Here is a 13,102-nt window from a genome sequence, read left to right on the forward strand (position 1 = left end):
ATATATATATATATATATGTGTGTGTGTGTGTGTGTGTGTGTGTGTGTGTGTGTGTGTGTGTGTGTGTGTGTGTGTGTGTGTGTGTGTGTGTGTGTGTGTGTACATAAAATAATAACTATGTTTTTTATAACTAAAAAATAAACACTATGTTAGGGCTCAATTATCTCTTAACAAACTATTAACTATAACATTTGACTCGAACTAGTAATTCGCTGCATATCAATAGTACATAATGTGGTGGTTTAGACTTCAGGAAGTAGAATATTATCATACATATTAACATTTTATACATGGAAATAAAAAAGGACAATGTTAACAATTGGCTTGCTAATTAGCAACAAGTTAATACTGAGAATTGTTCCTTATATTCAAGTGTTTTCAAACTTTCTCAAAAAATTATAGAATTATAAAGATATTTTAGATATAGAATAGATAAAGTGTTTTGACAGGTAGCCATTTTTAAATGCTCTCACAGTTTGTCTAAAGCAATGTTTTCAGGGTCACCAAAGATTTACAAGGATTTTTGATGGCTAGAAGTAGAGATAAAGCAGATACCAATATGCTGGTAAGCCAAAGTCAAGATGATTATATTATTTCTAAGAACCAATGATAGCTTATTTATAGCAACTCAAAAAACCAACAACAACAACAACAACAACAATAAAAAGTCTACCATCACTAAGCAAAGTTAACAACAGTCTTGTACAGGCACAGTTTGCAATGAAGATTAGTTTTGTGTAACATCCAAACCTACATTTTTACTCATACCGTCTGCCATTTTGGATCAAATTGAGTTTTAGGCAACAAACACATTTTTTTATTCTTTAATGCTATGTTTTGATTGTTTGTGGAGGGCATGAGGAGTCATTTAGGAGTCATTTGAATATTAAAATACAAGTATCCTGGCAAAAAAGGAAACTGCTGGTTTAAAGTAATTATATGTGAATGGCAAAATGCAATGCTTGATCAAAACATGAATGAATTTGTCAGAAACAGAGAAAATATCTCTTTGACAGGCCCACATGCTAGTGCAAACACTACAAAAGAAAGACTTAAACAATAAATAAAAACAGACTAAGTTTGCCTGCTAATTTTTCTGAATGTTTAGTAAGTGCTAGTTAGAGAATGTCTTAGTCCTTCACATGAACTCTAACTTTGGATAACTGGATATTTGGCCTGACCAAGCATCTGTTCATGTCAATAAGGAACAATTATTTATCAAAGCAGCTTTGCGAACTCTTTAATACAGTAACAAAGTTTTGATACTCAGGAATTCATTTACAGTAAATCATAGACTCAGTTCAAGTTAGTAGCTTAAAAAACAACTGCTATTCAAATGATTATATCCTAAAAACAATCAAAATGCACGTCTGGCAATACTAGAGCTGTCAATCACTTGATTTAAATGCGAGTTCTGTTCTCTTCCTAAAGTTCTCATTATATTCACTAAAAACCTGTACACTAATAAATCTGAAATGAACATTCAGTCTAGATTTTGCTGGTTGCGATGAGGTGATCTGCAAGACTGAACTTGAACAAAACTCAACAAAAAAAACAAATAAGAGGCCACTGCATCCAGGCATTCAACAATTACTACACAGCTCACTGCAACAAAACATGAAAATAAATCTCTGACAGAGTGAGACCAAATAGTGATTCATACTTTGATTCATGACTTTATACATGGGGTTAAACAGTTAAGGCACATTTATGACTGGTATAAAAAGTATTACATGCACAAAGTGGCTAGAAATACATTGCTGTTTGTTTAAACCCAAAAAACAAGGAGTAAAATAGAGCTCTCTCTGTTTTTTTTTCTTTCTCTCTTACCAACATATTTACTAATTTAAGGTTTTAGATAATATAAGCAATGAGTAAAAAAAGAAAATAAATACAGTGATCCCTTTTATTTATTTTGTTTGTCTTTTGTGTCAATATATGTATTTTTCAATTTATGCATGTTCACTTCATTTAACTCCAAGTTCTACTGCTTTAACCTCAGTCTATTGATATATATCCTTTATCTTTATTTTTACTGACAACTTATTTAAATAACATTGTGGAAATCTTGACTTATGTTGTGCACAACACTTGTAATGTGCCAGTATATACATACCTACTTTCACACACACAAAAAAAAAAGTTAAATATCCCATTATTTTTGCTGGTGTTCTGAAATTACCATTAAGAGTTATTAAAATGCATGAACTATAATTTTTAGTAACATTACAACCCAGAGACAGTAGACAGCCTTTTACAATATCCCAGCAGACCCTCTGTTGGCACACACTTGTATTCCGTTGGCAGAGGGTTGAACATTACCGAATGGGTGTGGAATAATCTGGAATGTCACACGTATGTGAATGGATGAGGTGAATAAACAAGGGTCTGTACTTTCATTACCGAGTGTTTGAGAGATGCAATATTGAAGTTGCCAAATAAACAAGACACTAATTTTGGTGATGGCAACCAAATGGACCAACATGTGCTGAAATGCGGAAAATAAAACCATCACAACACCCCAGTTTTTATGGTTCAGTCTTTACATGCAAGATATGCATACATATGCAACAGTTTGTCAAGATAACATTTCTATTTACACCTGGAATTTTTAGATATGTACATAGAAAAAAAAAAATATATATATATAATGATCACAGTTAAATTTAAAATGTAAGCTACTGAGTTGAGACAGTGTTTAAACAGTGTTTAAAATTTAATTGATGGCCCAGTCATATTGAAAGACTCCACATAAATTTCATTTGATCTTATTAAAATCTTATTAAAAATATTTTAATAATCAGATCCAAAATCATCTAGCATGAATGCATAGTGTAATGCTGTGTGTTTAATATGCTCATGTTTGTTAATTTATTTGGCCACACTTTACAATAAGGTTCCTACAATCGGTGTTGGGGAAAGTTACTTGAGAAAGTAATGCATTGCAATATTGAGTTACTCCCTAAAGAAATATCTAGTTGCATTACTTTTTATGGTAAGCAATGCCTTACATTACTTTTGGGTTAATTTTACGTTACATCCCCTGGCTGAGAATTGATCTCTTTCAGAACTTGTTTTCTTCTTTTTGTTTTTAATACAGGAGTTCTGCAATTAACAACACACTGTATAACCTACACCAACATTTACCTTTATAAAAACGCATAAAAAAGATATCTTGGGATACTGTTATCTGAAAACTCCTTTGAAAACATGCCGTATATTCAGATTATAGTTTAAAGCAATGTTTTTGCAACTTTTGCACTATTTGTCTTAAATAAAATCACTCTCCATTGAGATAATCTCCTTTTCTTCGATGCATTCAAAATAATGAACACATTCTCTCATTGACTGAATGATTCATTGTGACTAATTTTAATTCATACATTTATTTTTAAAAGGTAATTAAACTAAAAAGTAACTACGCATTATTTTTTAAGTAACTCAAATATTACTTAATTTATAAGAGTAATGTGTTACTTGTTGCTTAGAAAAATAATATTATTAAATAACTTTGCTTTACTTGTAATGCATTACCCAAAACACTGCCTACAATAAGGCATTTACATGAACAACAATGAACAATATATTACAGTATTTATTTAGCATTGCTAGCATTAGTTAATGACTATTCATCTGTCAACAGTTAGTTCTTGTTAACTAACAGTTCTGGTTTTAATAATGCATTAGAAAATTGAACTATAATTAGCTAATCCTGTACAAGTATTGTTCATTCTTTATCCATGTTACTAAATGAATTACCTAACGAAACCTTATTGGAAAAAGTAACCATATATTCACTAAATAGAAATGACTAAATATTTGCTTAAATAAATGCTTTGTTTTGAAAAATACATATGTAAAACATCATTTATGACTTTGAAAATGCACTATATTGACCTGAATCTTCAATGCAGAAGTGTGGCCATTTTTTGTGATCGTTTTAGATCTTCCAAGTCATTTCTCCCATAGGCAACTGAATAATAAATGGCAGAAAGAGGTCAAACTATTTGTTTGTAATACACTTGTGGTCAAACAAGTGTTTGCATGACAACACAAAGCAGAATAATATAACAAGAAAACATCAGTCTTTAAACAGCATAACGAGCTGATTTTAACATCTAAAAATGAATAGAAGACAATAAGACCGGAAGTCTGGAGCCAACAAGATTTAAATGGCTGTGCCATCTCGTATGTGAAGAGTAAGGTGAATATGCACATTTTATTTATTTTGAACTATGATCATTATTCCTTTTTTAGAATACATCAAAATGCAAACGTTTAAGTTAAGGTATGTACACTATAATTTAACAGTTTGCTCTTTTTATACATTTATCAATCATTTGAATTAGAATTAACTGCATTACAATAATAAGAAATATTATGATATCAATGCTTCAATGTCAGCAGCTTTACCAGAAGACAGCAGTGTCACATGATTACCCCCAAACCCCTCCCCAACAAAAAAACTCAAACCTTATTACTCCGAGCAGTGTATAGTGTACATTATACAGTACTGTATTTTAATCAGTTTCAATTTACTACAGCTTCTTCTATGTTAAGCTGCTTTGACACATTCTACATTACAAAAGCGCCATAGAAATAAAGATGAACAGAATTGAATACGTTCAGAATCTAAAATGTGACCAAATTAATTCAGGAAATCACTGCACATAAATACACAAACAAATATATGCACCCATTATCTAATGCAAATCAAACAGTACACAAATACAATAACAGAGCATTCCAGAATCCCGGAATATCAAATTATAAAAATTGCTTGATGAAAATGCAAAGACGCTCAACTTATAAAATGTGTATTTCCAAAACCACTGTGCAGTGTAATATCTTGTATAAATAAAAAAGCAGACATAAGAGATAGAGAGTGCAGTCTTACCTTCACTGCTGGCTCTGAGAGTGAGGTCTGAAGCCACGCTGAGTGCGCGAGACTCCACTGAGTCCAGGCTCTCCACTGAATCCTCCCTCCTGTAGCTCGGCTGCTTCACACTGTACAGCTCCTCTCGGTCAGAGAACCAGCCTTCCGAATACCCACTGTCCCTCACGCTCAACCTGGATTGTGCCGACTCCTCCAGAGCCTGGTAGAAGAACACACCACAAAAAACTACAGAGAGGGCCAGGATAGCAAATAACTGAGCTTAAATGAACACACTTTTTACTGACTGAAAAAAAATGACTTCCACACAGAGCAATATGCTGTTCAATGCATTGATAATTACTATGCAAGGACTGACAACACTGACTTACGCCTGAGTGGATCATTTTAACAGTGGCCTGAAATAATGGGGGATTCTGGACCTGCATGACGTCCTTAATGAGAACAAAGCGTCCAAATAGCATGAGATTTGAACATGTTAGAGGAGCTTGTTTGTTAGACAGTATGGGTATAATGTTATGCATTGCGTTTGCAATCCATGGAACTCGTACGGAAGAAAATGTATTGACACTATGTGAAACATTTTTCAATTAAGCAAGGAGGAAAGTGCTTAATCCTTATTTATTCCTATACAATGCAATATATGTTTGTACATCCATCTTTCTATATTTCTATACACACACACATATATACACTCACCAGCTACTTTATTAGGTACACCTTACTAGTACCAGGTTGGACATCCTTTTGCCTTCAGAACGGTCTTAATCCTTTGTGGTACAGATTCAACAAGATACTGGAAATATACCTTAGAGATTTTGGTCCATATTGACATGATAGCATTACGCAGTTGCTGCAGATTTGTCAGCTGCACAATTGTGACACGAATCTCCTGTGCCACCACGTCCCAAAGATGCTCTATTGGATTAAAGACCTTTTGACTGTGGAAGCAATTTGAGTACAAGGCAGGATGAATCCATGCTTTCATGTTGTTGACACCAAATTCTGACCCTACTATCCAAATGTCACAGCAGAAACCGAAACTCATCAGACCAGGCAACGTTTTTTCAATCTGTTATTGTCCAATTTTGGTGAGCCTGTATGAATTAAAGCCTTAGTTTCCTGTTCTCTGAGTGGTATTCTGCTGCTGTAGCTCATCCGCCTCAAGGTTTGGTCTGTTGTGCCTTCAGAGATGCTCTTTTGCATACCTCTGTTGTAATGAGTTACTGTTGCCTTCTATCAGCTCAAACCAGTCTGGCCATTCCTGTCTGACCCCTGGCATCAACAAGCCATTTGCCTCAACAGAACTGCCACTCACTAGATATTTTTTCTTTTTCAGACCATTCTCTGTAAACCCTAGAGATGGCTGTGCGTGATAATTCCAGTATCACCTTTCTTCCCCATTCTGATGCTCGGTTTGAACTGCAGCAGATCGTCTTGACCATCTCTACATGCCTAAATGCATTGATTTGTTTATATTGTTAAATAGACATTTGCATTAACAAACAGTTGTACCAAATAAAGTGGCTGGTGAGTGTATACAGTAGGGTTGGATTTAAAAAAAAAAATAAAACGTTGGGATCATTTTGTACTATTAAAATAACTACAAAATAAAATAAAACATTTCCAAGCACTTAAACTTCCAAAATTCTTCATCTGAAAACAAAATTTAGAAGCTGAAAAAAAAAAACTAATTTTAATATTAATCTGTAAACACTTAAATAAAAACTATAAATCTAAATTGTGAATTCCTAAAAAAAGGAAAACCTTGAAAAATAATAACAATGAAAATGGTAAAAAAAAATAAAAATAAAAATAAAAAATAAAAACATAAAAATGACAAAACAACAAAAGAGAATTTCAAAATGCAAGGAAATAAAAATAAGAGGAACAAATGGGAATACCTTAGATAATGCTATGCCAAGTAAACCTTCAAAAGCTTTCAGGTTCAACTGTGGTCCGGTGTAAAACGGATCAGACTGGGCCTTCCTCCCCAACCAGTATATAGTTATCAAAACCTGTGATTCAAAAACATTTTAAAAAATCATAAAAAACTAGAACAAAATTTAAACCCAAATGCAGACTTTACTCATCGTTGACATTACACAACACAAAAAAAAGAAAAGCCTCTGAGAATTGAGTGTAGTGCGTGTTTGCGTGTGGCATGAATGGCTTCTGTGTCCCAGTTTCATCCCTGTTCTCATCTAGAAAGCGATGACCCTTTGCACACACACACAAATCACAGGGTGGCAACATGGCAGGAATGTTGCACATGTACAAGACAATGAACACAACAGTGGGCTATCTGGTGCCTGCTGGATCTCCAGAATTATTCCAACTATTCTAATGAGGAATCAAATAACAGATAGTTGGACAAGATCAGTTTTATCTTTTGAAATGCATTTCTCAGCACATACTCTAACAATATATTATCAATGAAATGCAGAAAAGGGGCAGATTCAAAGCAATCCCTAAATTATTTTTTTTTCTATATATATTTCCTATATATATATATATATATATATATATATATATATATATATATATATATATATATATATATATATATATATATATATATATATATATATATATATATATATATATATATATATATATATATATTTATTAGGCAATTAATTTTTTCATAAAAAAAAATTGCAGAAACCATACATTTGGCCTTTTTTTTACCAAAAAGTTTCCTACAAATATTATGGTCATTGTTAATAAACAACCTGTTCAATTACACTGAATTTACATTAATTCTCATGACTCTAGCTGAAATGAAACTGCTATGGCCAAATTAAACCATTTAAAATATGTATTATTACAAAACAAAGTTAAAGAAAAAAAGAACACTGTTCATTTGTATCTGCATCGGAGTCCTTAATCTATAAAGCATGCAAAGTGGCTTTAAATGTCCAATTCTAAACAACACTTCACTAGACGACTGTAATGAGATACAATTACAAATCAGCTTGTTGGGTATGCAAAATAAAGAGTCAAAGGCCAAATTCACTCTGCAAAGACATACTATACCATGCACAGACACTTAAGTCATTCAACAGAAGTCATTTGTCGGTGATAAAACAAGATAGCAATAGCATAAAAAATAAAACTTACATTTTTTAGTCTTCTGTTTGTCTCTTCACGTCTAAGCAGAAGAAAAGAAGCAGGTTAAATGAAATGAACATACACAGATCAGTTCCTGCACCCTATCCAGCACAAGCAACTAAATCCATTCCTACCATCCAATAAAATTAAGTCATTGCTATAAATGGACCGACTACTGTACATGTCACATAAGTCACAAATCATGTACACTGGTAAATATATTAACAAATCAACAAATAAGAATTCCATACAAAACTGCTTATTATAACAAGAACAATCATCCTTTTCATCACATATGCAAACACACACACACACACACACATAAAACAGTAATCAGTCTGACAGGGGTGCATGCTTGTGTGTGCTGACATTGGACATGCGAGCCATCTGTTTAGCACTATGAACTAGCAAACATGTTTTTGAAGACAAATGCAACCATTTAAGTCCCTAATGCTCATTAAACAGTCATGTTATGTTAAACAAACTAGACAGGTTAAGGAGGAACACTTGATGTAATAGTTCTGTGGTTATTAAGTGAAAGTGTGAATGTTGTTCCATTGAGCCCTAAACCAACATGACCGCGAGAAGGTATGCAAGTTATAAATAGCACCCGGGTTCACTATAGCTTCCCCATAGCATTTGGTTTGAGGGGACAGTCTTACGGGGCTAATTTTAGAGGTCACTGTGCCCCATCTCCACCCTCTCGCGCCCCTCGTCCCTCTACAAGGCCAATTGTGGGAACATTAAGCTCTCAGCATGGTGGACAAAGTTGATTTATTGTTCAGAGTAGAGTCGGAGTCTGAAAATGAGGATGTGAGAAGAAGCAAGAATTGGGACTGAAAGACTTATTGAAAAATACTTCAATGGAAGATTCATATGGTTTTAAAAAACATATTGTATAGGGATCATAGAGCACTTGATTAGCATTTAAATTATTGAACTTCCATTAGTATAATATTCAAACCAATAACACAATCAAGATGTAAACTTTAACTTCAAAGAGTGCACAATGCAGGATGGTAGTTGAGAGTATGAATGAGTGATAATGATTCAAACTGTACACAAATTGGCCACATGGGAACTATGAGGACTGAATTTCAAACAACATTAATATTTTGTAAAGGAAATTAAATTATTTCTTAACTAGACCAATTTTAATCTTAAGTTTAACACCTAATCTTTCGATTTAAAAACATGCAATGCTAAGAAAAAAAAAATAAATGAATTTAAAAAAAACACTAAATCAAAAAAAGTTAATAAAAATGTATTTAAAAGTACTTATTTAAATAAAATGAAAAAAAAACTTAAACATTGAATAAAATAAACTTTAAATAAAATACAAAAATAAAAATTAAATACCAAAAATATCAAATTATTTTTAATAGAACAAAGGGGAAAAATATAACATTTAATAAAAATAAAATAAAATAATTAAAATAAAAATAAAATAAAATAAAATAAAATAAAATAAAATAAAATAAAATAAAATAAAATAAAATAAAATAAAATAAAATAAAATAAAAAAATATAATAAAATAGCAGCAGGAGTCTTTTGTGTTTAAAATGCAGAGAAAAAGAAAACTCTGGCATTTTTTTAAGTGAACCATGCTTTTTAACAGTGATGCCATGTCTGGCCGTCCTGCCATTTAAATGCTATCAGATTTGATTCAAAATACATTTTCATAATGCAGCTTGCCCAGAACATTAGTCTGCATTGGCCAGTTTTCATTGTTTGAATAAGATGTTGGACAGATTATGTGTGACAGCCTTTCATTTAGTATGGAAATGCAATCAAACCGCAAACACTATTCAAATGAAGCTTGTCCTGCAGTCACCCCTAAAGACTTTACTTCTTTTATACTCCACACAAACAGCTACGGCAATAAAAGTGTAAATACAGATAGATAGTTTTGCATCAGTTTGCATTTAAGCCTTATTGAATTAAACAAGGAAAAAGTCAGAAAAGACATTCAACTCTGAAAGTTTATAGGAGAACTTACAAAAAATTTAAAAATCACACTACAATTAAAAAACTATAAGAAAAGAAATAAAGAAATAAAAATGGAATGTTCACTTTCACTTTTCTCTGCTCACCTGACAGTCACACGTGTGGAGACATCCTGCAGGTCTCCAGGATGGAATAGTTGTGCTTCATTGAGCCCTAGCTTCTTGCAAGCCTTGAGAAACACGTTCACATTATCCTGAAGAGAGACCAGGATTGACCATCAACAATGATATCATAAATGAAAAGTTTGACATCATCCTCAAAACAACCAGTGCATTAATAAAGTTGAGATCCAAGACAGAGAAGCTTGAATGAAGAAGCTCAGTTGAAAATAGAGCAGCACAAGCAATGGACTAGGTGAACAGGGGTGGGGGGGGGGAAGACAGCTGTCAGGTGTCCCACACATTCTCTACATTTAAAGCCGGATCCACTGGAGTCAGGGAAAACATCTTGACATTTGCAGATTTAAACCAAATATAGTTAACTTGAATTTTTTACTAAATTAAATCCATTAACAAAATTAAACATATTAATTATTTAGCTTTAAAAATTATTTATTTAACGTAAAAATTAACTCAATTAAATGTATTAATTATTTATTATTTAATGTTAAAATTATGTTAAAATAATTTACCAAAAATTATTTAATGTAAAATTTAACTAAATTAAATGAATTAATTATTTATTATTTAACATCAAAAATTATGTTAAAAGCATTTACAATTCAATTAATTAAATCTATGAACTAAATTAAACATATTAACCAGTGCTTAAATTACTAATTACTTGTAAATTACTATTTCCTGGAAAAAAAAAAACAGGAATTAAAAGTTACCATGACTATCTTCCACCGCACAATTTCAGTTTTCCCGGAACATACTCGTTAAAAAGTGCAAAAAAGAGCATCATATTTCTGAATGGTCTTTAATTAATTTGTGCCATATAATGTTATAGGTCAGTCATGAAAAATAAAAACAAACACAAACATAAATCGTATGAACAATCACTATTCAGTTCACTTCACTAAAAATAATAATAATTAAATGACAGTCTAATCTTCAAGAAGAGCCCACAGTTAGCTCTTCCCTCATGTTTTCTGGCTGTCTTGAGATCGCTTTGTTTCTGTCTCCCGCTATACTGAGCCATTCATTTTTGCTTTGCTTTTACTTGTGCATGGTGAATACGGTCATGTGTGTGCGCACACACACACACACACACACAATTCACACACACATACAGGTATTTACCACCCACAAGTTAATGCAAATATAAATCATTATGTATTTAACCTAAATGAAAAAAATTTGCTCACCAAGCCTGCAATAGGAGTGGAGAGTCTGTTAAGTCGTTTGATGATGCCAGGCTTTAGTGTGTTGATCAGACTTAAAACCAAAACACAAATATACACAGACAAACATTAATTGATTACAAAAATAACAAATTATAAAATAAAATGAAAATAAATGGATTCTAATTATATCTTGATATTTTAAAAACAATGCATTGTTCAAAATATATATGTTCAAATTGCTCTTACTCGCACAGAAAAACTCCATCCTCCAAAGCCACTCGAAAAGATTTGCTTCCAAAACTCTTTTTAGTCACTTCCTGTAAAGGGAGAGAAAACACATCACAGATTTGAACTATGTTTGAAACTCTAACTGTATTTGCCTAGTCTACATACTCTAAAATAAATGATTTTTGTTGATACATGGTTTAAAATAAGCTGAAAAAAAACAATTCTAGAGTTTTTTTTGGGGGGAAGTTAATAGGTTTACGTTCAATCCGCTTAAATTTGATTAGATAATTAAATTTATTTGTGGTTGGACAACATGAATGAATTGTGTGGAACCCTTCATTTTTACACTGTAGATAATATGTGACCCTAGATCACAAAACCAATCACAAGTGTCAATATATATATATATATATATATATATATATATATATATATATATATATATATATATATATATATATATATATATATATATATATATATATATATTTTTTTTTTTTTTTTTTAGATTTATATATCAACTGAAAGCTATTTAATTAAAATACAATTATTTGAAATAAATTATATTTAAAATTTGATATGGCATCTTAAAACCACAGGGGGAGAATCAAGAACACCATTCTCTATGTAAAAAATAAAAATTAAAGAATAATTGTTGAATAATGCAAAACTATCATGCATGTTGTCATAAACTGTATATATTCATGCATCTGTGGTTGAGATTAATAATGTTTAAATGCTCAGAAACCACACGGTGATGAAACAAGACATGAAGACCAGTCAGGGGTGAAGAAAATCTTTGATATATTAATACCTAGGTAGACTAGATGACAAGCAAACAATCCACTCGTTATCAACTACTGCAGAAATAGCATCTGACTAGGTGACTTTGAAAAGGGTGAATTGTTATGACAAGGGGACTTGGTCAGAGCATCCCTGAAGCCATGATTTCGGCCATTCAGGGTGACATAAATTTGACACTTGCTACCAACAGAAAACTTGAAATAGACAGAGTGCACCCTTTTATGATGGTGGTGGTGTCCCCTTGTTAAAGTGAACAATGCTCCCTGCATTAAAAGTGTAATATGCTAGACAACTATATATATATTATTTATTTTTTTATTTTTATTTTTTTCAAAGCGACTCAACCTAACAACCTACTAAGTGTAGAAAACACCAGAATCCAAATAAGTCATCATCTTAGAATTATGAAGTTCTATCTGACATTTTTGTCAAAATTTAGTTATTGACATTCTTATTAATTTACAACTTATTTAATATGGGCTTTTTTTTTTTATAAATTGTTTAAATTTAAAGACTTTTTATTTTAAAAAAATGTTTCACACATACTGTTTGCTATGGAATGCAAAAACTTTGAAGCTAAATATCTGAAAATCATTCAGAAGGCAGATAGAACCTTATAATTCCAAGTTGACGAAGTGTTTGAAGCTTCTTCGATTTTCACTTAAAAATATGCTGGCAGACATTTCCTTTATGGGACATCATTTCACTTTTGCCCGCCTAGCTCAGTTTGTTTGATCATATGTGAACACCACAATCGCACTCAGA

The 13,102-nt window shown here is 31.9% G+C and overlaps 1 protein-coding gene across 58 annotated transcripts in view; it reads right to left on the reverse strand.

Annotated features, from left to right (window-relative positions):
- Nucleotides 1-13,102, reverse strand: part of lmo7b (LIM domain 7b) — a 92,590-nt gene that overhangs the window by 55,744 nt on the left and 23,744 nt on the right. For all 58 annotated transcript variants that reach the window (NM_001443027.1, NM_001443026.1, NM_001443025.1 and 55 more), the window contains 6 exon segments: nt 4,899-5,097; nt 6,800-6,913; nt 8,019-8,049; nt 10,104-10,210; nt 11,327-11,396; nt 11,552-11,622. In NM_001443027.1, the coding sequence (NP_001429956.1) occupies nt 4,899-5,097; nt 6,800-6,913; nt 8,019-8,049; nt 10,104-10,210; nt 11,327-11,396; nt 11,552-11,622 (592 nt within the window).

This window comes from Danio rerio, chromosome 1 (genome assembly GCF_052040795.2).
Source record: "Danio rerio strain M-AB ecotype USA chromosome 1, GRCz13ab, whole genome shotgun sequence".
Classification (NCBI taxonomy): Eukaryota; Metazoa; Chordata; class Actinopteri; order Cypriniformes; family Danionidae; genus Danio; species Danio rerio.